General features: G+C 42.0%; 1 protein-coding gene across 5 annotated transcripts in view; it reads right to left on the reverse strand.

Moving 5' to 3' along the window:
- Positions 1 to 478: 478 nt before the first annotated feature.
- The window catches only part of TENM3 (teneurin transmembrane protein 3), a 582,429-nt gene continuing 560,561 nt past the window's right edge, over positions 479 to 22,346 (reverse strand). For all 5 annotated transcript variants that reach the window (XM_046648641.1, XM_046648644.1, XM_046648643.1 and 2 more), the window contains 5 exons: positions 21,449 to 21,684; positions 13,613 to 13,909; positions 8,883 to 10,494; positions 6,054 to 6,184; positions 479 to 3,985 (listed from right to left, as the gene is read on the reverse strand). In XM_046648641.1, the coding sequence (XP_046504597.1) occupies positions 3,230 to 3,985; positions 6,054 to 6,184; positions 8,883 to 10,494; positions 13,613 to 13,909; positions 21,449 to 21,684 (3,032 nt within the window). In that variant the 3' untranslated portion in view covers positions 479 to 3,229. The remainder of the gene's footprint in view (positions 3,986 to 6,053; positions 6,185 to 8,882; positions 10,495 to 13,612; positions 13,910 to 21,448; positions 21,685 to 22,346) is intronic.

Genomic DNA, 22,346 nt, shown 5'->3' on the forward strand with positions numbered 1-22,346 from the left:
TTCAGACTAAAATCTAAGGCCTGCTAGCCTGGAATTGCTGACATAAGAATCTCCTAATCAGCCGGTCTGTATGTAGATTTAGGCATCTCCAGGAGGCTGGAAGCCTTTCAGGCCCAACCTGATTATTCTAATCAAGTGTTTTAATTAAGCAGTTATTGCCAGGATCACAGGAACAAGGTCTGCTCTTGAGTAGTAATGGGCAGTGTTTTTTTTTCTTTATTCTTCTTTACAGAGATAATGTTTGGCTTTGTGGGGGCGTATTTAATGTCTTTCTAAAGTAGGACATGGGAGAGTCCCCGTGAAGGGCACAGTGCTGAGCTGGCAGTCTGGCCAGAGGACACAACAATAAAAAACAATAAAATAAAATAAAAGATATTACCAACTGGGTTGCAGGTGAATTATCCATTTGCATCTTTCACCCTAAAACACAAAAGCAATACTGGCTAGCCCAAGATTTAAAAAAATATATAAACACACACACATTGGGTTGGCTTTTATTGGAATGCCTAGATGCAATCTATAGTCATCAAGTTATGGAAAATTCAGGTCACATATAAAGATAAGAAGGCAAATGAAAAGAACAATACAAATCAGACAAAATTTACATCTCAAAATATCATGAAAGCATTTTGACTGGCTTTGCCTAAAATACTTTGAATATCAAGTTCTTTTTTGTAAGCTAATTCTTTTCATGATACTGTCCCCCCTCCCCCAACTCTTAGAAAAAGGTCTCGTTTACATATTCCCCAAGGTCACTATTTCTTGTAAAAGCATGTCCAGATCACAAGTCTTTTTAGAAAGAAATAGGCTCATTATACCTACTAACAAGACACTAATTGGGTTGATTTGACTTCATCTAAGATAAGCACCAGGAGATACTCCAAATTTGTTAGTTATCGGTGCCAGTATAAAGGGCCAGTCCATGTCGAGAAGGGGATAAGGTTATGATTTCACTTCTGTGATGTGGTACAAGCTTTTCATGGTCAATACATCAGAAACATTTCTGAGAATTCAGACTCAGAGCCTATTTCAACCAAAAGTACTTACAGCATGCTCAGCACAGTCCTGCAGAAGTTCCATCGAACAGAACTGCGGACACCTAAGTTAACAGTTAAAAAATAAAATGTAAAACAGAGCCATGTTTATGTGGTTTGAAATCTCATAGTTTTCTAAATTTGGGCTTCGTAATACTTGCCAAAGGATTCCAGGATAAAAAATATTAATGCTAATCTGTGCTTTCATTCTAATAAAATATCAGCATTCATTAGAAGATTAATTACTTCGGTATGTTCTACCAAATACACAAAGACAGTAATAGCACTGATACTGTAAATTCAGTAGCTATTTTGAAACTTTCCCAGCCAATCTGTTTAATAAACACGCCTACTGTGCAATTTAGAGTATGTGATACATACAAAGCGGTTAGAAAATTATTTTCAATACATCACTTGAACCTTTATATTTACGACATGTTCACTTGCTATATTTTATCACCATTATACAGAGAGGAAAACAGTGTGTACTATAGCTCAATGAACTGAGAAATATTTTCTAAAAATATTTTTGTGGCTGAATTTAGTGCTCACGAAAGAGATCTGCAAGAGCGGCTGAGCCGACGCGGAAGCGCAGATGACGGCTGTGCTCCGGCCCGCGCGCACGGGTGCAGGAGGCACGGCTGTCAGGTCACTTCCAGCTGGATCTGCCACCCACCCCGCTTCCCCGAGACAGAGCAGAGCCTGCCATTCGAACCAGCTCCCGGGATGGTTGGGTCGTGTGGGCTCACATTACAGCAGCTTTTGTCTCCCTTTTGGTCACCCGAGGGTCCAAACCCAAGACCAGCAGAGCGACCCTGACCGTCTCCATTTGGCTCTCTCGCCACTGCTCGGTTTCTGCTATCTTTCCTAGATTTTAAGACACGTTTGTGGTCATGACTTCATCAGATTGTTTCCTTCTCACAAGTGTTTCCCGGGCATCTGATGTGGGCTCTCGCCTCCATCATGAAATAAAGCCTCAAGGACCAGTAACAGTAAAAACCCTGTGGTTAATTACATCAGCCCCCCATCGACTTTGAGGGCCGAGAGGGCCACAGAACCCCTCCTGCCCTTTTGTTGTTGTTGTTGTTCATATCTTCCGTTACATTCCACCAGCCTTAGTTTTCCACTGTGCCTCTTAGTCAATAATGGTTGAGGACACTAGCTTGATGAGAAGGAAGAGAAAAGAGCAGTTCTCTGACAAGCCACCCACCTAGGACCGCACCGTCCTATCCATCTAGTGATAGAAAGCTGCACGTTTTTTCAACCTAATACAAAAATATTAACACTTCTGGACATTATAGGCATAAGTCGTTATATCTCTACAATATAATAATTTATACTGTACAGCTATAACAGATAAAAGGTGCAATCCTTTTAAAAAAATCACACGGTTCACATGTTTTTATCATTTTATTTTTAAGTATAAACTTTTTAAACACTTTACATAAATTAACTCCTCTGAGACTAATATTTGATGTACAGTAAATTGTAATTCATATAAAAATCCATAAACAACTTGTCTCACATAATTTACAAAAAAAACCAGGGTTTCCTTTGCTTATTGGTGACAAGGATTCTACTTGCCAGTTTTTTCCCCAAGGCAAACCACGTTAGCACTGTAAAGTCCGTTAGGAAATCCCCGCGGTGGCAGAAGTCACTCGTGCCAATGTTCTTTAACAAAGCAGCACAAGGAGAGTGGCTGGGTTGTCTAGAAACAGTAATTTTGCCCCACCTTTTAAAATTAACAGAGATATAGCTCACATCCTATGCAGACTACTTCTTGTAAGCAAAGGTCGACAATTCGGGAATTTTGGAAACACTGTATGCCTTTTTACCTTAGTTAAACACAGTGCCTCAAAGGGACACGCGGCCTAGAGGAAAACGGGTAGGCCTTTTTTTCCTTTATTTATTTTTCCTTTTAATACTTCCAGTCTCACTGAGTGCAGCGATACGCATATGTAAACATATTCTTTAAAGCCGATCACCTTTAAGGTCATTCAGAAAAAAGTTTTCTGTTTTTGTGGATTTTGTTTTAAGAGCAGTTTCATTCTCCTGGAAGGCTCTTCTGTGCCGGAGAGTCCCATTCGGATTGTGCTACAGAACACTGATCTGAGCAGAGGTGGGTGGGTTCGGCTCCGCAGCGCCCCGGCTGGGGCTGGCTCCAGCGCAGGGGGCCGCCCGCGGGGCCCGGGGGGTTACCTCTTGCCGATCTCGCTTTGTCGGAGGAACTGGATGTTGTTGGCGCTGTCGGCCAGCTCGGGGTACTGCTCCACCGAGAGTACGTAGTACCCGTCGTAGCCCTGCACCTTGCCGGCGCTCAGTAGCTGCCGCTTCTCGCCCTCCGTCCAGAGGCGCGCGCCCTCCTCGCCGTCGCGCACGCGCTGCTGCTCGCGCGCCCAGGCCCGGGCGAGCGCGCGCTGCCGCGCCTGCTCCAGGATGCGCGCCTTCTCCTCGTCCAGGGTCATGCCGTAGCGCACGTGCAGCGCCAGCGCGCCGAACTGCATCTCCACGTCGGCGAACCTGCGAGTCCTCCCGTTGACCACCGTCGTGGACTGCGACACGGTCACGTTGATGCCGTTCTCCAGGGCCTTGCGGCCGCTGGTCAGGCGGAGCGTGCCCAAGTCGCTCTCGGGCGTGGTGGTCTTGATGAAGTAGTGCGTGTCCTTGCCCTCGATGGTGAAGTGCAGGTTCTCCAGGTAGAAGGCGTTGTTGAGGACGGCCGCCACCTTGATGCAGTCCTCGTTGGCGATGTTGAGCACGTTGGTCTGCACGCGGCCCTGGCTGACGGCCAGCATGACGCCCTTGCCGATCAGCGACTTGACGGTGGCGAACCACAGCCACGACTGCGCGCCGCCGCCCTTGCGCCGGCTCACCTGCACCTCTGCCATCTTCCCTAGGGACAGGAAGGCCTTGGCCTGCCTCGCCACTTGCTGCTGAACGCCGAAAATGGGCTGAAAAGCGAACACAGAACAGGGGGCCGGTTTAGAGAACAGCTGTAGGTCTTGGCTGCCGGGGAGCCAGGCTTCCTGGCAGCGCTCCCTCTCCTGACCAAAAAACGGGGTGTTGGGGGGAGAGCGCCACGGCATTTATTAAAACCTCAAGGGGTTCTTTAGAGATGAAAAGGCTTAGAAAAGACGCTGGGGGGGAGGAATGAACTCAAGATCCCCTCCCCCCAAGTTGATCCAAATGTGTTTTGAAACGTCAAAAGAGGTAACTCCATCATGGATTAGTTAAGAGCTCTTTAGTTTCTAACGTGGGCAAATATTCACGTGTTTAGCTTTTCTCTTTCAATTTCTACCTGTCCTTTTCCCAGCCCTGCCCTGTTTGGGGAGCCCAGCTTATCAGAGCCTCCATCCCAGCAGCTTTCTCCATGGGAGGCCCAGGAGGAAGCATCAAACGCAGGGAAGGATTTGAAAGCTGGGGGTGCTCGGGGCCGGATCAGCGTGTCCCACGGTATGTGCTTTGAAATGTGTGCGGTTTAATTTAGGTAAACTCTGTACCCTCTCCGGGTAAACACAGTTTTCAACTGAATTTTGCCAGTGTAACTGCAGGGCCGAAATGTACAAGGATGAACGCACAGCCCGACAGCTGGAGATCAGTATTTATTACTTTAGGAAAACATTTATTTTTCCGAGACTTAGGGACAGTGGACCATCTATACTGGCAAATGTTTTAAATTGGGGGCATCTTAACTCAGCCATTTCTTATAGTACCAGATGTTTGTCTGGCCAGTGTTTCGCAAATGGAAACATCTGTTTCTTTTGCGGCAGTGAAAGAAACATTTGTTTTTCTGCACTTGGGGCAGCCTCAGTGTCTTTGCCAGCGATTCCCTAGGCTGTCCTCATGGTGCATGTCTCTTGATGGAGAACCTGAACCATATTGAAAAGACTGCCTAGGAAAAAAGCTGGCAAGTCCATTTGTATAGTCAGACTTAATTGTTTTCAGGCATGTTGGAAAGTCACACACAATTAGGACATGCTTGTTCAAATGCTTTAGGAAACTCCAGTATGTCTTCATGGTACTTTATCATGGTAGATATAGTTGCAATTAGAAATGTTAAAATGGCTCTCAGACCCTGGAAACTTGATGGGCTTTGCTTTTTAAATGTAAAGGTGACATCTGAAAAAAGGAATTGCTTTTATGTTAAGAATGAAACGTGTACCAGAAAACAGAGGTATTGGCACTGTGTACGCTCTGTGTGTGTTTTAGCCATGCTTGCCTTTTCTCTTTGTATTCATGGAAATTAAAGGAAATTGCTCAAGGTGGGGGGGAATTAATCTTTCTAAGAAACTCTGCACTCTCTTCTTATCATTATGGGGTAACCCAATTTCTTGATCTTTATTCTTGCTTTAAGCTAGAAATTCTGGTGTTTTGTTGTGCATTCCTTTCTGATCTCTGACTGGTGGGAATTAAAAGTGCCATTTTCTGAAATGGCAGCTTTGCCTTTGCAATTTTCCATTCTTTTATTTCTCAGAATAGTTATAGGCTTCCTGATCTGTTATTTTCAGGAAGACTCCATAAACACCTAATTGTAGGTGGAGCCTTACCAGAGGACATTTTATTTTTAGTTTTAGTCTTTTCCCATGAAACACCGCTAATATTTTCAAAAAGTTGAACTTTGTGGCATTGTTTGTGGGCTGCTAATTTGTAATAGGAATCCCCTGCCCTCCTGTTTATTGTGTCTTTGCTTTCAGGTCCCAAGGGCCATAAATGTGTTTCATGGGGTTCTCTGTAGAAACCGTGCACTTAAAAATGAGCTTCTGCATTTTATTACCTTTTGATAATGTCTTTCCATGTTTTTATTAGCATCACTAAAGACAGATTTAAGTCTGTTTAACAGGCCCCTGGTTTGCTGAGTAGAAATGCAGAGGGAAGGTTGTTTTTCTTCCCTAAACGAGTAAAAAAATTAAAAACTGTCTTTGGTACAGTTTTCACAAAGGTAGTTGGATTAAATACGGGCAAATAAGACACAAGTAAGCCATTTATCGCCTTTTCATAGTTTTGCTTTTTGTTTCTTACCGGTATATCATCCCACTGCTGACTCTTCACAAGTTCATAAGAAGGCTCTGTTAAATCAAATTTGGGAACAGGGAATCCAGGAATAGCATTGTGCAGATGGAAGCCAAATGTCACCAGCCAGCTGTTAACATCTAGGAGAAGAATGTTGAAAATGAAAGATGTTAGAGTTATACAGTGCTTTCATAAATTTAAATTCTCACCTTAAAGAAAACCCCAAACTCACAAATAATAACCTCAAAAAGAGCACACATTTGCCTTCATCCTACAGTTCAAAACCTACTCTCTCATTTTAGACATGAAGACAATAACCTCAACTGCAGAACTATGGCAAAGGCTATAGAAAATGCAGAGTAACAGATACTCAGACAGACCAATAAACTGTCATACGTGCTAAGTTGCATCCTGTGCTAGTCACAGGGGCGAGACACAGTAATAATGCAAAGCAACATGAAAGAGACATAGTGGTTGAAAACAAATGAAATTTGTTTTGTAGTTAGTAAAGGCTGGTCTTAAATAGAAGTTGTGTGTTGTTAGCTTTCAAAAGCGATTGCCCAAGGATATGCAGAGTTCCACAACTCATTTTCTATTAATAAAAACCCCAAATTGAGAGTATTAAAATCAACAGTTGATTCTTAATCAAAGATGAATGCTGAAAGCTGGCAAAACTGGCCAAGGGCACAGAAGTTCTGATTACCATCAGTTATGCCTTCAAAGGCTCACTGTGCACAGGTGGAGACAAACTTTTTGGGGAGAGAACCTGGAAACCTTTAAAATGGTATTTTAAAATATTGCCATGTGACTCCAAAAGCCATTAAGCTCAGAATAAGGCTTTTATTCTATTCGGGAGGTTATAATGTTACAGAACTACTCAGCAAGCTTGCAGCTTTATGAGTACGGTTGGGTGTAGATGATTTTATATATTAAGCACATTGCTGGAAAATTCGAAATTGCATTTCACCTAATATATTTTATGCCATTCCATCTCTCTTTTGATGTTTTTCAGAAAATGCTGCTATGGCATTCCCTGCAGTCCACGTTGCTAGGAGAGGATGAATTCAGGAGCCTTTCCGTCAGCCCCCGTCAACACCTCTTAAATAACCAGTGGTACACTGCTTGTCAGAATGATGGAAAGCCACTTGTTTCCTATTTCCGTCTCTAGGGCGCAAACTCTCACCTCATCACCAGACTGGCAGGTCCTTTGTCCAAACATCATAGGGCTATAAAACCAGTGGTAGTCTTCCTAAAAAATGGATGGGTGGTGGTGGTGGTGGTAGTGGTGAGAGATAAACCTCAAGTTCATCATGTAGGAGGGAAAATGATCCATTGTGTGTGTGTGTGTGTGTGTGTGTGTGTATAAGATTACAGAAATAATCTCCAAAAAATGTTTTGGAGAAAATTATTTCTCCTGAATGGAAGAGTATTGGGGTCAAAGGTTGTCCCCCTATGAACAATGTCTGTGTAACAGTCAAAATCAGAGGGTCTTAAGTATTGCAAAGCATGGCCTAAATAATGGGACTGGAATGCAGATGTGTGCTGGAAAACCCTGAAGGAGAATACCATAAGGGTGTTGCTGAATCAGGATGCCGAAAGAAGGGACTTACAGCTGGTTCACATGGAAGAGAGATAAGAAAAGCTTCAGGCAGTCTGGAAAAGCAGGAGGCAGATGTGAAATGAACAGGGGGCAGCATTTTGAGAGCGGTAGCAAGAACTGAGAAAATAGACATCTCGGTATGGCTCAAATATCAAGCACGAAAAGAGACAGCTTGATGGAATGTCTAATGCAAGCCAAAACAAAACAAACCCAAACCAAACCAAAATCAAAAAGAGGAAACAGGAAAGAACGTTCCTCCAGGAAACATAAATGTGGCGGAGAGGTTAATGTAGTCGTGTAATTCAGGAATGGAAGGTGGAAACAGGAAGATTCAGAATCCTTGGGGTAGAGGATGAGGGAAGAAGTCAGCTCACTAAAGGGAACTAGGGTAGTGCTTGCAAGGACCTTGTCTGTCTCACATCCTGATGGTTCTGTGGTGGCAGAAATGGGATCCAATGTTTTAGATTGGATCATGCAGTAAACTTGGAAAGATGTTAAATCTCTATCCTGAAAATTACCCCATATTGGCAGAAAAATTAGTGAGTCTCTTAGTAGTGTCGCTGTGCAACTGATGGGAGAAATTGTTCCAGTATTGTCTTGAGGTGAGAGTCATGAAGACAGAGTTAAACAAACACCTCCCAGGGATGAGATGGGGGGAGGGGGGTGGGTCACGCTGTGTTGTGTTTCACGTTGATTCCCCCATTAGAACTTTACACATGTATAAAAGAGAGAAAGAACATCACACATTTGTAAAGTTGTTACTATTTAAAGTAGAGTTGCGTATATTATTGTATTTTATACCACAAGGTAGGCATTGTTATCCCCATTTTATAGTTAAGAAACAGACTCAAAAAAACTCTGTGCCTTGTCTATAAAGCCATGCAACTTGTAGGAAAGGAGTTGGGATTAGAACTCCAACTTAGGGACTCCAGGCTCATTATGTTTTCTGTCACCCCTGTGTCACTTCCCTTCCTTAAGTGTCTGGATTCTGTATCATTTCAGAAATTGTGGCCTTGGGCACTGGCAGGCAGAGTAGGAACTAACAAACTATGTCTCAGTTTCCCTTTGTGGTTTCTCTATGGTTCCGTAGAGAAATAAATGCATTTAAAAGGTTAGGCATTTGATTTTGTGTGAGTAAAGTGTAAAGGTGAAGAAAGCCACTCCAGTTCTTTTGTGTATTAATGTAATGAATAAAGTAATTCAGGACTTGGGAAGGCAAAAAAAAAAATCATGCTTACCTGAGATGTAGTCTTTCACATCATGGATTTTGCTTGCAGGGTTGTTATTCCTAAACATATACAGGTTAAAAGGAGCTGGGTCCTTCCCAATTCTTTTCCAGATTTCTATGTCAGGCGTTGTCCATCGTCCTGCCAAAATGTCATAATCTCTTTCTCCAAAGTGGATTAATTTTGTGAGTGGGTCATACAAACCACCGTGAAATCCAATTACCAGCTGAAAGTCAATATTGGAGTCAAAATAGATTTCACCATACGCCGTGTACTGAATCTGCTTTAGCATAAGCCCATTGCTACTGAAAACAGCCAGTGGTGTCCCTGTGTTATCTGAGGCAATGTAGAATTCATCCCCACTGCTGATTTCCATGGCAAAAAGGTGTCCTTGGAGATCATAATAGAGGGAGGTAATTTCTGAACTTGAATGGTTGTAAACATGAGTAATCCTAGTGGGATAAGTTAGGTCAGCATAAAAAAACTGCAGGTGTTGTCCCAGACTGGTTTTACTAGAAACTCTCCTTCCCAGGCCATCATAACGGTAGATCACTGTCCAGCCGCTGCCTTTACTGTAAACTCGAGTTAGAAGCCCCTTGGAGCTATACTCGAAGATCTCTGTGCCTCTTTGACGCAGGAAACCATCTTCATCCAACCGATACTGAACATCACCTAGTCGAGTGATTCTGTCTCGCAGGTCATAGCGAAGAGGTGTCAAACGTGCACTATTACTTGGGTTCAGTAAATGGAGGTTTCCATTCAGATCATAGTTGTAACGCCACATGATCTTTTCATTTAGATAAACTGTTTGGAGCTGTCCATCAACATCGTATTCATAAGCATATTTGGTAGTGTTGGCAAAGGGCCCTATTTTAATCTCTCTCTTGGTTACCCGACCCATGTTATCATATTGAATTGTAATCCAGTACATGAGTGACCTGAATATCTCATATTGAATTTCCTTGATGCGGCCATGAGCATCAAAGTGCTTCGTGTAAGTCATTACGGCTGTGGAAATGATCTGGTTAATATCATAATATATAACTCCAAATTTTCCAAACTGCTCGACTTTGCCAGAAATGTCATCGAACTGATAGAGATCAATGGGCAGTGGAGTTTCATTGATGACGCCCTGCATGCTGGTCACTCGAAAGCTGTTGTCATAGCTGTAGTCAAATCTCGCATTTACCATCCCATCTTCGCTAAAGCGGAAAATCTGTCTGTCAATCAAGGGGCCAATTTGCCTGTATCTAATGGTGCAAATAAAACCATCACTCTGGAGGTTTACTGTTTTTAGGACGCCCGCTGTTTCATCATAGGTAAAACTGACTCTTGTGCTGTCATATAAAATTTCTGAGAGCCTGGTCTGCCTTCTGTACTTGAATAAGACCCTCCGACTTGTACCTAAGAAGGCCGTTTGCAGAAGCAGCCCTTCCTCATTGTAGTCTGTGATGACAGAGGCATTGCTTTCTGGGGGGTTGTATATGTTTCGGTAGTAGCCAATGGATCGGATGGTCTGCATGGTGTGGCGAGCCACGCTGGGCATGGTGATGGCGGACAGCCGGTCCCACATATCGTATTCAAAGATGTATTGCCGCTGGCTATGAAGCAGAAGAACCATGGACTGCAAAGAGAAAACGTATTGTTCTCCAGTATTTGTGAACGGGGGAAGCAAAGGCAGATCTGGTGACCACAAATACACAGAAACATTTCGCTTGGGAAAATGATGTTCATTTTAATTGAGTTATCCTTGACCTTACATGTTGTTAACGATTCCCTGCCTAATTTGCTTGGATGCTTAATTGTGAGGGGTTCTGCAATTAGTGGCTCAAGATTCATAATGTGCTCCTTGTCAGGACTGTACCGTTCTCTTTGCAGGCATTCACAGACAAGTAGCAGCTTGTCAATGGATTCGCATCAGTCATAATACAAGAATGGGCAAAGCTGCTTTAAAGACCATATTTCATGGAGAAAACAGCATATGGGAAATTCAATCCCATCCATAATTAGCAATGTTTAGTAAGGTGGCTTTTCCCCCTCATTTGACTGAAGAGCCACTCAACTCATGTTTTAATTTCCAGTGTATTTAAGGGAGGAGCAAAGCATTCAAAAATATTATTTTATGAAGAAGAGGCATAAAATTAGCCAAAAATGGATAATGTGTACATCCAGCATCAACATCAACAAACACTGCCGAGTTAACCACTCGGTGAGTGAGAGCTGTAAATGCCCTGCATAGCAATATGGACCCAGGTATGCTTTTCTTTTCTTTTCTTTTTTTTTTTTTTGCAAATTCTTACATGGCATCAGAAATAACAATAAAATCTATATTTTGAAATTTCCTTTGGTTAAATCTGATTTGTACCTCAGGTGCTGTAAGAATGGTTTCTGGGCTACCTACCGCATTGGTGCTAAATTATGAAGTGAATAAATATATAAGTAAAAATAAGCTCTGCTTATTTTGCAGGTAATTGCAGACAGACAAAGACATTAATTTATCAGGGCGACCCAAGAGAGGATCAACCCTGAGGCTGGCTACGTAAAGCTAATAGTAATACAGAGCACGGGCAGATTTTCTGAGGAAGCTTCCTCTAAAGCCTGTTAGACCAAATGGGATGATGGCAGAACTGGGAGGATGGTCAGGTTAGGAGCCTTCCAAAGACGACTTCTTTGCTTTTGACATAGAAATACGTAATGCCTTGTCCAAGGCTCATCCTTTGTCTCCCTGTTGTCTACCATCTTCAAAAGCAGTTTGCATGACTAAGGCTTCTGTAGAATCTCCTCTGAGGGCATATCTAGGGGCAATTTGTATGCAGGCTGTGTAGTAAATTTCTTGACAGCTGTTCCTAATAGTTTGCGTTCTTCTAAGGAAGGCTTGGACTGCTGAATTCATAGGAAGTAGGACCTAGTCTCGCAATTATTTAAAATCATATCTGAAGGTAATTAGTAAAATATTTCTTGTTTTCCTATGAATGCGTTTTGGCTTAGTGAGCCTCTCCTGGCAAGGACATGGAAATAGTGTGGGTGGCTTCTAGGGATCTGCGAGAGATGCTGAGAAAGTACTTGTTGGCTTTTCCGATCCCCACTGATACGTGAAAGTGATCTCAGTTCCTGCTGGTGTCATTTCGTGACGGTGGCTCCTATCAATGACATGTTCTCTGGCTCCCTTTAAACATCTTTCAGTCACATTATGATCACCGCTATCAGTTTTGGGGGTCTGGGTATTTATATTTTTGTTCCTCTTCTCTGTGATGTACCTAATTTAAATTGGGAAGAGTGTTCCAGAATGAAGCAGTGATCCACTCCCAGTTTCTTCAGGGAGAACTTGTCTTGGGGCTTGTTAGGTTGGAGGGTGAAATATTTTGCAGGTGTCAGGATTTGTTCCCAGGAAGGTGTGTAGGGGGCTTCTGGTCTCTCAACAAACAACCACTTAGATGACTAACTGTACAGTGGGATGGTTAGTGTAGAGGGAAACTGTCATCAACAGGCATAGTCCGTAGTTTCAGGGGTGAGTCTCTTCTAAGGAGAGCAGATAAGTGGGTTTGCGAGAGGAGAGACTGACAAGTGGGGTCCTAGCTGGAAGCGTTCCAGAGTTGGAAGGCTGCCTTAAGATAGGTGGCATCCTACCGTAAACTTCGAACCTGAAACTGGTTCTCAGAAAGCATGGTCGATGTATAGGCCAACTAGAATTAGACGGGATGGCTCAGGTGCACAGGGTTAGGTTGAGACTGAGGAGCTGTGTAGAGCACCTCTGATGAAGAACAAGATTGTGTGAGGCGAGCATGAGAGTGATGGGGACGTGAGTTCTTGAATGACAGAAGTCATCCTGTGTAACGTGACTAAGGGTAGAGGCAGGAACTGTTCAGCGGTGAGTTTATAAGTCAGGCTGCTGTGTGACTGGTGGTGGATGCCCTGAGGTTTGAGAGGTATCAGAACTCAAAACCGAATCATTTTCTAGCGCTAACGTTTCTCTCAAAGGCAAATGAAGCATTCCATGAATATGCTCTTTGGTGGGTTATATTTCTTAAGAAAAGAATTATAGGGGACAGTCCTTTTCCTTTGCTTTCACTTTGAAACCTCTTGGCCCCAGTCACTACTCCAAACCTCTCATCGTAGAAATTAGCAGTTTGCACATGTGTAACTTTTGAGTCTTGTCGTACTGTGCACAGTTCTTCAGAAAGGGGAAAGCCTAAGCCGGGATGCTTACCTTTAATATGCAGAAGAAAGGGGAGATGCCACAGAGTACCTGAAATGTGGCTTTCTAAAAAATAGCCTTTTTTTGGTTGATAATGCATAAATAGGATCTATATGCTTTTTATGGTTATGTTGAAGCTCTGCCAGCAACAACACAAAACTGACAGCTTTCACTGTGCAAACGGAAGGCTCTTTCTTAAATGAAAGAGCTAGCACGGAGATTATTTACAAATGGCGTACATGCTCCAGGACTAATTTGTGAATGTTGTCGATGTGTAAGCTTGGCAGGTGGACAGTGTTATTGCTTGTTTGTTTGCCACATAAATCACTTAAAAGGGGCTCAGACAGTAGAACTTAACTAAGGAGAAACTACTTTGCTAACGCAGAAATTCATCACTGCTGTACCAATGTGACTGACATATTGATACTTAGAATAAGAGTTGGATCTCAGTCACATGCCACCGTGTTTTCCCCTGTAGTGCTCTGGGTAACTGCTGAAAAATACCACTCATTGCTTCCCTGTTTTTCCCCTCTGTGTGCAGGCATACCTTTTCCAAGTATGTGTAGCTCCATGTTTTACCATCAGCAAAGACCCGAGAGACGATCCGCCCCTGGCTGTCATAATCAACTTTCTCGCTTGTAGTTCCTCGCTGGATGCTGGCAATTTGACCTGTGGATGAGTACGTGACATTGACGGCCATCAGCTTGCTGCTTGGCAGCCAGAGAGTTGGGTGCCCTGACATGTCGTAGGCGATCCTCAGTAGAAATTTACGGTGGTCATCATAGATCTTTTCTGTCTTTGTGGTTCGATCAAAGTCAACGGAAAGGAGGTTTCTGCCATTAACCTGTTACAACACAAACAAGATGATAAAATAAATCATGTGAATCCAGGACCAGTCCCTTATTACTCTTCAGCGTCCCCACTATTGTTTAAACACCATTTAGGATGATTGATTCTCTTTGTCAGTAAATTAATTTAGCAACTTCTTGGGTACAAGTGCAAGGCAGTAGATTAACTGCTCTTTTAAAAGGTTTCATTAAGCAGAAAGACAGCCTGGCATTTGTTCAAAACCTTTTCAATTAAATTTTGTAAACTTAAGCAACTGATAAGAAAAATACCAAAATGTATTTGCTTTAAAGTTTGTTCAGAAGATATGGAGGTGGTAAACATGACATCTCTGTAAATTACTCAAAGCTCCTCCCCCCATAAGACATTGGAAAATAATTGCTTTGTGGATTAATCATGGCTACATTAAATAAAACAGTGGTAAGTGTGACTCTAGCCCTTTGAAGAGCAGTTAAGTAGGGGCTGGAACCCACATTACTGTAAATTATTAATGAGTTTAAATAGCAGGAGGTTACAAACACGATCATTGCTTTTGGCCAAGTGCTGAAATGTCACACTTTTTTAGCATGCCTTTTTCTTTGATAACATCTGGTTAACTGGCAGGAACTTCAGATCCTCTACTCCGGCATCTACATGGTCTGACCACTGTGCTTAATTTACAAATCTAGCACCATGTTGTTTGTCATCGGGCCTCTGTGTGGCTCTGTGCCATGTCCTGAATCTGGGACTACATTTGGCTGTTACTATCTGTGAGCCAAGGCGTACACAAACCAGCCTTCATTACTGCAATGGAAATGTGGCCTTGGTTAAATTCTACTTTACAAACGGTCTACAGTGTTTGCAGACTGGGACCGCCCAACAGTGAGCCCAGGGCCATTCGATTCTTTGGTCTCCCACAGCACCTTTGTGGCAGTGGCGGCTTGTACATATCAAAATGCTCCTGAACTATCTGGATTGTTAAAAATTAAATGGGAAACTCTTAATTTTACATGATCATGTCTGAGCTCTAAAGAACCTTCAAAATGGACAGCCCCAGCTGATGAATTATACACACACACACCATACACACACCTATGTATGTGTAAATAAATGTGTATGTATAATATACATGTATATTTATGGAAAATCTAGGATAAAACTAGTGTGTGCATTGTGTCATTGACATCAAACAAGTCCCGGGAACAAATACTCCTTAAGCTTCAACTTTTCCAATTAGCTGTTCAAGGGGAGTATTGTGAAGTCCATGGAAAGGGAAAGATAGACGCTAAAAAGAAGTTCAAGCCTTACAGGCAAAGTGATTTGCAGGGAAAAAGCACCCCCAGAGATGATGCATAGAAAATGAGAAGGCACAGACCCGGATGGAAGTTAGGAGATCTTGATTTTTCAGTTCTGTCATTTCAGATCCAGCTGATGTAGGGGAAGAAAAACCCCACTGTACCATAGCAGGTATTGGTATGTATTGATGTGTGTGTGTGTGTATGCATGTATGCTCATGCATGCTGGGAGGAGGAACGCAGGAATCAAGATGCTGCTCTCATAGCCGGGAGGGCCTAGAGGCAGCCCGACTTTGGGCTTTCTCTGAATCTGTTTTGTCCATGTGTAAATAAAGAGGTTGGCTAGAGCCCCTAGCTGTGTCTTTCAGTAATGGGACATGATTCTGACCAGCCAGCTGAAGGGTCTCTGGGCGTCTGTTTTCCTGTGTGGCAATGTCTGCGTATTAGCTGCTCCCTGCCTTATGTGAATTTTGTGTAACTTTATGAGTTTAGGTTTGCAGAATGCTTTGCGTACCTTGGAACAAAGCTCCTAGCTAACGTTACAAATATGTATTTGAAAGTCTGTATAAAGGTTTCATCTGATATCAAATTGACTCAGTCCTGAGGTGGCAGAATCCAGCTCTTCAGCCTGTATTTGCACAAAATCTTTGACGCCTTGAGAAGAGGTTTTGCACAGTTTCAGTGGTTTCCTAGGGCTCTTGTGTTTCTTAGATTGTGATTTAAAAGAAAAAAAAAAAACCTGACTGTTTAGGTTTGCCCTCTTTTTTCCTTCCGTAAGTTATTCCAAGCTGCGAATAGCCACGCAAGACCGACTGTGTGGTTTCCATGGACTATGAACCCACAGCATTGCCTGATCTGTTTGCATTCATCACCATTTGTATCTCACTTCCTTACTGCCTCCTTAACCCCCCTTATCTTGGCAATATTTCCTCTGGTTAGAGCATAAGAAATCTGGGCTGCAGGTCTGGTATGATTGTTTGGTTCCTGAAGGGCAAAGAGACAGGTCCGGAACCCCTGCCTGCACCCTGTACTGGGCTTCTGACTTGTTCCTTGGTTTGTGAGTATGGCTACACAACACCAAAGCATCCAGGTGAAAATCAAAGGGTGTCATTACTGTTGCCACTGTGTCAGCCGCCATACCAAACATGTCACCATATGGAAACATCTACAAGCACTGTGAGACCAAACATCTGGATAGAAGTGTACATTTTTCTTTTTATCCAGACCAATATTGTATGCAATGCTTTTCTTATGTCCTCAAACTGAAGTAATGAGGAAAGAATTAGATTGTGGCTGTGGTTTTCCCCACATTCTTAACATAAGCCAAGGTTTTAACCATTCTTTCAGTTTCCAGACACCAGCCACTGTTATTCAATATGTAAAATTCCAAAAAATACTGACAGATCTTTTGTTTTTTCTATCCCTCCTCAACATGCCCAGACTTTCTCCTTTGGGTGTCATGAACAAAGCGCAGAAGTCCAGGGACATTTCCATTCTAGTCTCACTTAACTATACCTCTATGAAATCATGGCAACTTTGCAACCTTTTTTTTTTTTTTTTTGACAATCATAAAGCCCCAGCATTGTTCCATGCCCCAGTGGCCTTTTAATAAATATTTTTAATATAAAAAATATCAAGTTAAGTTGAATAGTTCATCTAAGATGAAAAACCTTCTATCGGATCATGACTATACCTCCAGCCATAGAAAAATGACTCCAAATGTTGTGTCTGGATAAGAGATCACCATGAATTCCTTTGTGATATACAGCATTTCTTTTAAGTAAGCATGGAAAATCCCCATTTTCAAAGATCATGCCCAGCATGACTGTCATTAATCACAACAACCCTTTGATATCGGGAGGGGGGTAGTTATTTTCGTTCTGGAATACTTGAAAAACTAAGACATAAAGCACAGTAGGATTATATTCACGTATCTGGAATGTTACAGAGGGACGGGAGGAAGGGCTGGCTCATCACCCAGTACACTTGGTGACAGTATCACGACTCCCTCGTGTCCCTGTTAGAACATCAACGGGCTGCAAAGTGTTTTGTGTCTCTCCACACGGCAGCAAGTGCTGACTGCACTGTACAACCCCATCCAGGCTGTGCCACTCAGATTAAAGTGAGAACAGGACATCACACAAACGTGCCTGGCATGATAAGACTTAAATGTGCCATCACATTTATGTATGCCTTTCAACACGCTCTTGGCTTTCAAATTTTGAGAAATTCGTTTTAAAATAATTCACTACATTTTTTTCCTTTAAGCATCTGAATTCTGGGCAAGTTCAGAAGATGAATTTTATTAGCAGAATGCCATTGTAATTTTTTGTAACTGATTTAAGGCTGGTTCCAAAGTCCAACATTGGGAAAATTTAGGAATATTTACGAAATATTATAAGAGGACAAGCAACTATTATGCATACACCTTTAAAAAAATTGTAGCTAGGAACACACGAGCTAGGGAATCGTCTCATCTTTCCTCTGCTCCACTTTCCCTCATCTCTATCACCATCTCATTTGCTTGTTATTCCTACTGTACTCGCCCCTTTTCTCAAGCATTGTTTCACAGAAAATGCTTTTCATGTTGCTAGTTTCTTCTATAAATTTTCCTTTTCTACTCCTTGCTTTTAAAAAAAATTTGAAACTACTATATCTAGTGTTCTATCTATTATATCTATGTAACCTATTCTATCTGGGGTTAGGTTTTTTCTAACAGTCAAAGATTTGCAAGGATGTGCTATTCATATAGCTTCTCTCTTAGGAAGATCTACATGCAATGAAATAATCCGTATTATAAGGTTTTGTCCTTCTTTCATTCATTGAATAAATATTTAAGTGTCTGGCACATAGCTCAATTTAGGTCAATAACTTAAGAATGAAAAGAACTTTCTGCTAGGAAATAATGAAAGCTAAGAGAGGAGGTGCTCATGTCTCAGAAAAGAGAGGGACGGAAACCGGTGGCTTTCCGGGCTGATTCGGATTGCTGCCGTGGCCTCGGGTCTCCCTCCCTTCTTGCTCCTCTCTTTTCTATTTTGGCAGACTCCAGGTCCAGTCCTTAAACCGGATTTTCATATCATCACTTTCTCCCTAGAATTTCTCTCTTAGAATCCACAGAGGAATGAAATTAGCAGCACTGGCACATCCAATCTTATCTTGAAAGTAAGAAACCCTCCCTTGCGATCTCGGCATTGTCTCTCGGAGAGCAATCACACCTATCAGCTGGAAATCTCCTTTCATTGTGACCGAACAGGCCATTTGAAATAGTATATTTTCAGAAATGTCTTGCTGAGGCATTGTGCTTCTGCTATTTAGAAAGAAAATAACACCCATAGGCATTAGTGCACTAGTCTCCTCCTCCCCAAAGGGAGGTATTTTCTTCATTTAGAATCAGGAAGAGGACCAGAGACTTCAGATTGGATTTCTCCTCTTTTCCTCCTAATTTCTTTTGATGTCTAGAAAAGCAGTGTGACAAAGAAAAAAGGATTCACTTAGACAGCTTGTCTCAAAGAAGAGCAGGCAACATGTTATGTGGTCAGTTTCTGGGCAAAGTGTTTCCCATCCTCTTCCCTCTTTTGTGCTGACATTCTCCTACCCAGGGTGCTAAATAGCTCTTTCCTAGCCACCTGTTGTGTGGGTATAAACGCCCAACGTTTGCGTTTGTGGTTGAGATTCTCTGGGTTAGGGTTAGGAAATATATAATCATGCCTTTTATTTTCAAAGTACTTTCACATTCTCATTTGATTCTGTAACAATTGTGTGAAACAGAAGCAGGGTAGGGTAAATTTCATTTATCCGTAATATAGCTATATATATATATATATATTTATATATACACATATATATAATGTCTATGTTATAATGGCATAATTTATTTTCTAGATGATATATTATTTATATCATAATATGGATATCATGATATAGATAAGGAAAATGAGGTTTAGAGGTATTATGATTTTCCCATAAGGTTTATTATTAGTAAAAAGTGGAGCCTGATCTAGAACCTATATGTGTGTGTGTGTGTATATATATATATATATATATATATATATTTTATTGGTGACAAAGATTGGCCCTGAGCTAACATCTGTGCCAATCTTCCTCTATTTTGTATGTGGGATGCTGCCACAGCATGGCTTGATGAGCAGTGTAGGTCTGCACCAGGGATCCAAACCCATGAACTGTGGGCCGCCAAAGTGGAGCGTGCAAACTTAACCACTATGCCACTGGGCTGGCCCCTAGAACCAATACTTTTTGAATTCTAGTTCAGTACTGTGTCTTCTTTGGTGTGCAGAATGAGGAGCACAAACATGAGCAGGATCTTTGTGTGTTTTGATGAAGTAGGCCCTGTGTCTGAGAACTGGTGTGGCTCTGTGTGTGCGTGTGTACCTGTGAATATGTATACCGTGCCTGCTGTAGGAACAGTTGAGTAAGATAAAGCCTGTGAACTAGCTTCCAGTTTGCAGTGGTCCAAGGCAGCAGGGGCCCTGGGAAGAAGTATGCAGTGACAGCAGCAGATGGGGATGCAGGCAGCTACTGACTCCTCAGTTCAGTCGAAAAAAAGGCAGGAGCTGGAAATGACGCTGGCAACAGACAGAGACCCTATGAGAGTGACCTGAAACAAGTTTGAAACTTGTTTTCCTGCCCGTCACTTCAACCCTGATCTTGTTCTTCCTTCTAGTGTTCTATTGATTTTTCTTCTCACTCCTCTCAATGATGTGACGCCCCTCCAGCCTCCCCTAGTTCCTGCTGGCCGGAACTCCTGATCCAGGGGCTCTGGAGCAGGGGCATCCAGGCTCCCACAGCCTGGGGTATGCGTGAGGTGGGAGCATGAAGCACTGGTTCCAGCAGACCATGAATTTAGAGTCCCAAGCACCTGTCTTGTAATTGAAGTGGAATCAGAATATAACCTGTAAGTTGGATATGGTCTGTGTTTGATCCACTGATTCTTTTTTCTTCATTTCTATTTCCTGGAATAGCCAGGGACAATATGTAGTGACTGTTTCTTACCCTGAAGGATTGTCCCAGATAAAGAATGTTGGCTTGTTATAATAATAATTTAACCATTTTTGGTGCAGAAAAAAGGACATTAGTGGTATGCTCCATGTTTTGTTCTCTCTCCATGAATTTAAGTAATTTTTTTTGGTCCTTCCATTCTTTTTTCTTTTCTTTTTTTGGTGTGGAAGATTAGCCCTGAGCTAACACCTGTGCCAATCTCCCTCTATTTTGTATGTGGGACGCTGCCACAACATGGCTTGATGAGTGGTGTGTAGGTCTGCACCTGAGATCTGAACCCATGAATCCCAGGCCGCCAAAGTGGAGTGTGTGAACTTAACCACTATGCCACCGGGCTGGCCCCTTAAGTAATTTTTTTTAAATGGCAAGGGATGTAATGTTAGGAATAGTTATCTACATTTATCGGATAAACTAAAATCTGTTTACTAATAGAAAGAATGAATCAGGTTCAGTTTATAGTGGTCGAAGGTGGTCTCTTGTAATCTGTGACTTAGTACTTAGTCCATGTTGTCTTTACCGAAGAGCTGTCATAAATCACGTCTTACTTTCCACATATATTTGGCCCACAATGTGAGCGGGAGAAAGAAAAACACCAACAAGGTAATGCAGAGAACATTTTGCAAAGATCAGTTACACTAGCCTAATCAGAAATATCATCACAGTCCGCATAAAAATAATGTGAGTCAATAGTGAGGAGGCAGTAATTAGGTTCTGACACTGATATTTTTCTGTATCCCAACTATACTTTAAAAATATTGAGAATGCAAAGAAAGAATCCACCTCTCCATAGCCAGCCCATCTTTTTCCATATAGATATTTATGATTTGGAAAACTGTCAATATTTAAGCCAATTCTTACTTATCCCCATGCCCGTATTAGGAAGCCATCACTCCTAACTGAGTGGGTAAAGGAAAAGTATAAGATTATTAAGATAATACTAGTAAAACAAGAATCAGTTGACGTCCAGGTGATCTGGAATTGTGCTATCGGCAATTTCCTAATTTCCCTGGGAAGAATTTATTTTTAATCATAGAAATATTGAGAAAACCTTTTCTCAAATAGTTGGCTTTTATTACGAATCATCCACTGGCTTGACGGTTGGCTATAACACATGCTCTTGGGTAAGACGCTTCACCGCGTGTGGCCCTGGACACATGAGGGTGGACAGAGACCCGCCCTCACGGACAGGTCTTCTCCATGATACAGAGAACTGGGCCGCCATCACCCACTCTCTGACACTTACTTACCCTAAGCTTTCGACCAAAGACATTGACTTTTCCTTGGGCTTGCTCTTTTCGGAATCTCCATTCCACCAAATTTTGACCGTTTTCACCAGGAAGAGTCATGTTTCTTTTGGCCACCGTTGGATTGGCTGTGCCAGCCAGGACATGTGGCTCTGTCTGGTAGTGCGAATCCAGACCGCTGGCGTAGATAATTCTAAGAGAGCCGTCGTAACCAATCTGGTAGCTGTTTCTTAACTGATCTAAAAAACAAGAAGCAGAAAACACGAACTCTTGATATGGATTAAATACTCGGTCGGCTGTGCCGTTAGAAGTGATATAAATTTCTAAAACGACTCAATTCCATTTATAAGGAAATAAAAAGTATTTAATGAAGTCTTTGTAGAAAATAAGAAAACAACTTTGATTTCCGGCATTTCATGCTGTAACATGTTTGGCTGAATATTAAAGGCAAACTTTAGGGGAATTTAAAGTCCTTCTCCACTTACAGTAGATTTCTTTTTCTCATTTGCCTGATGAAATAAATGAGGGCTCAGTCAGCTTCCATGGAATGTGCCATAAATGTTTTGCAAAGAGCCAAATATGTGCTCTTTTAGGAGGCTGATGTGTTACCTCCAAGGTCTTAGAAGACTGCCTCCCATATATGCATTCTTATATCCTTTATCAAAGATCTTTCGGAAAGATTTAATACCTATACTTGTATACCAAAAATATAAGGTGATATTCCCCCTGAAATTGACTTTAAAAAAAGGCAGTCATCTTATATTTTGTACAAAAAAACCCTCTCATATTGTGTAGGCTACTGCCTCAATTTAAAATTGTTGATTAATACAGGACCATTTGGGGAAGAAATGAATTCACACAATACTAATTTTAGATGATTGTAGAGATCACCTGACAGAAC

This window comes from Equus quagga, chromosome 22 (genome assembly GCF_021613505.1).
Source record: "Equus quagga isolate Etosha38 chromosome 22, UCLA_HA_Equagga_1.0, whole genome shotgun sequence".
NCBI classification, from domain to species: domain Eukaryota; kingdom Metazoa; phylum Chordata; class Mammalia; order Perissodactyla; family Equidae; genus Equus; species Equus quagga.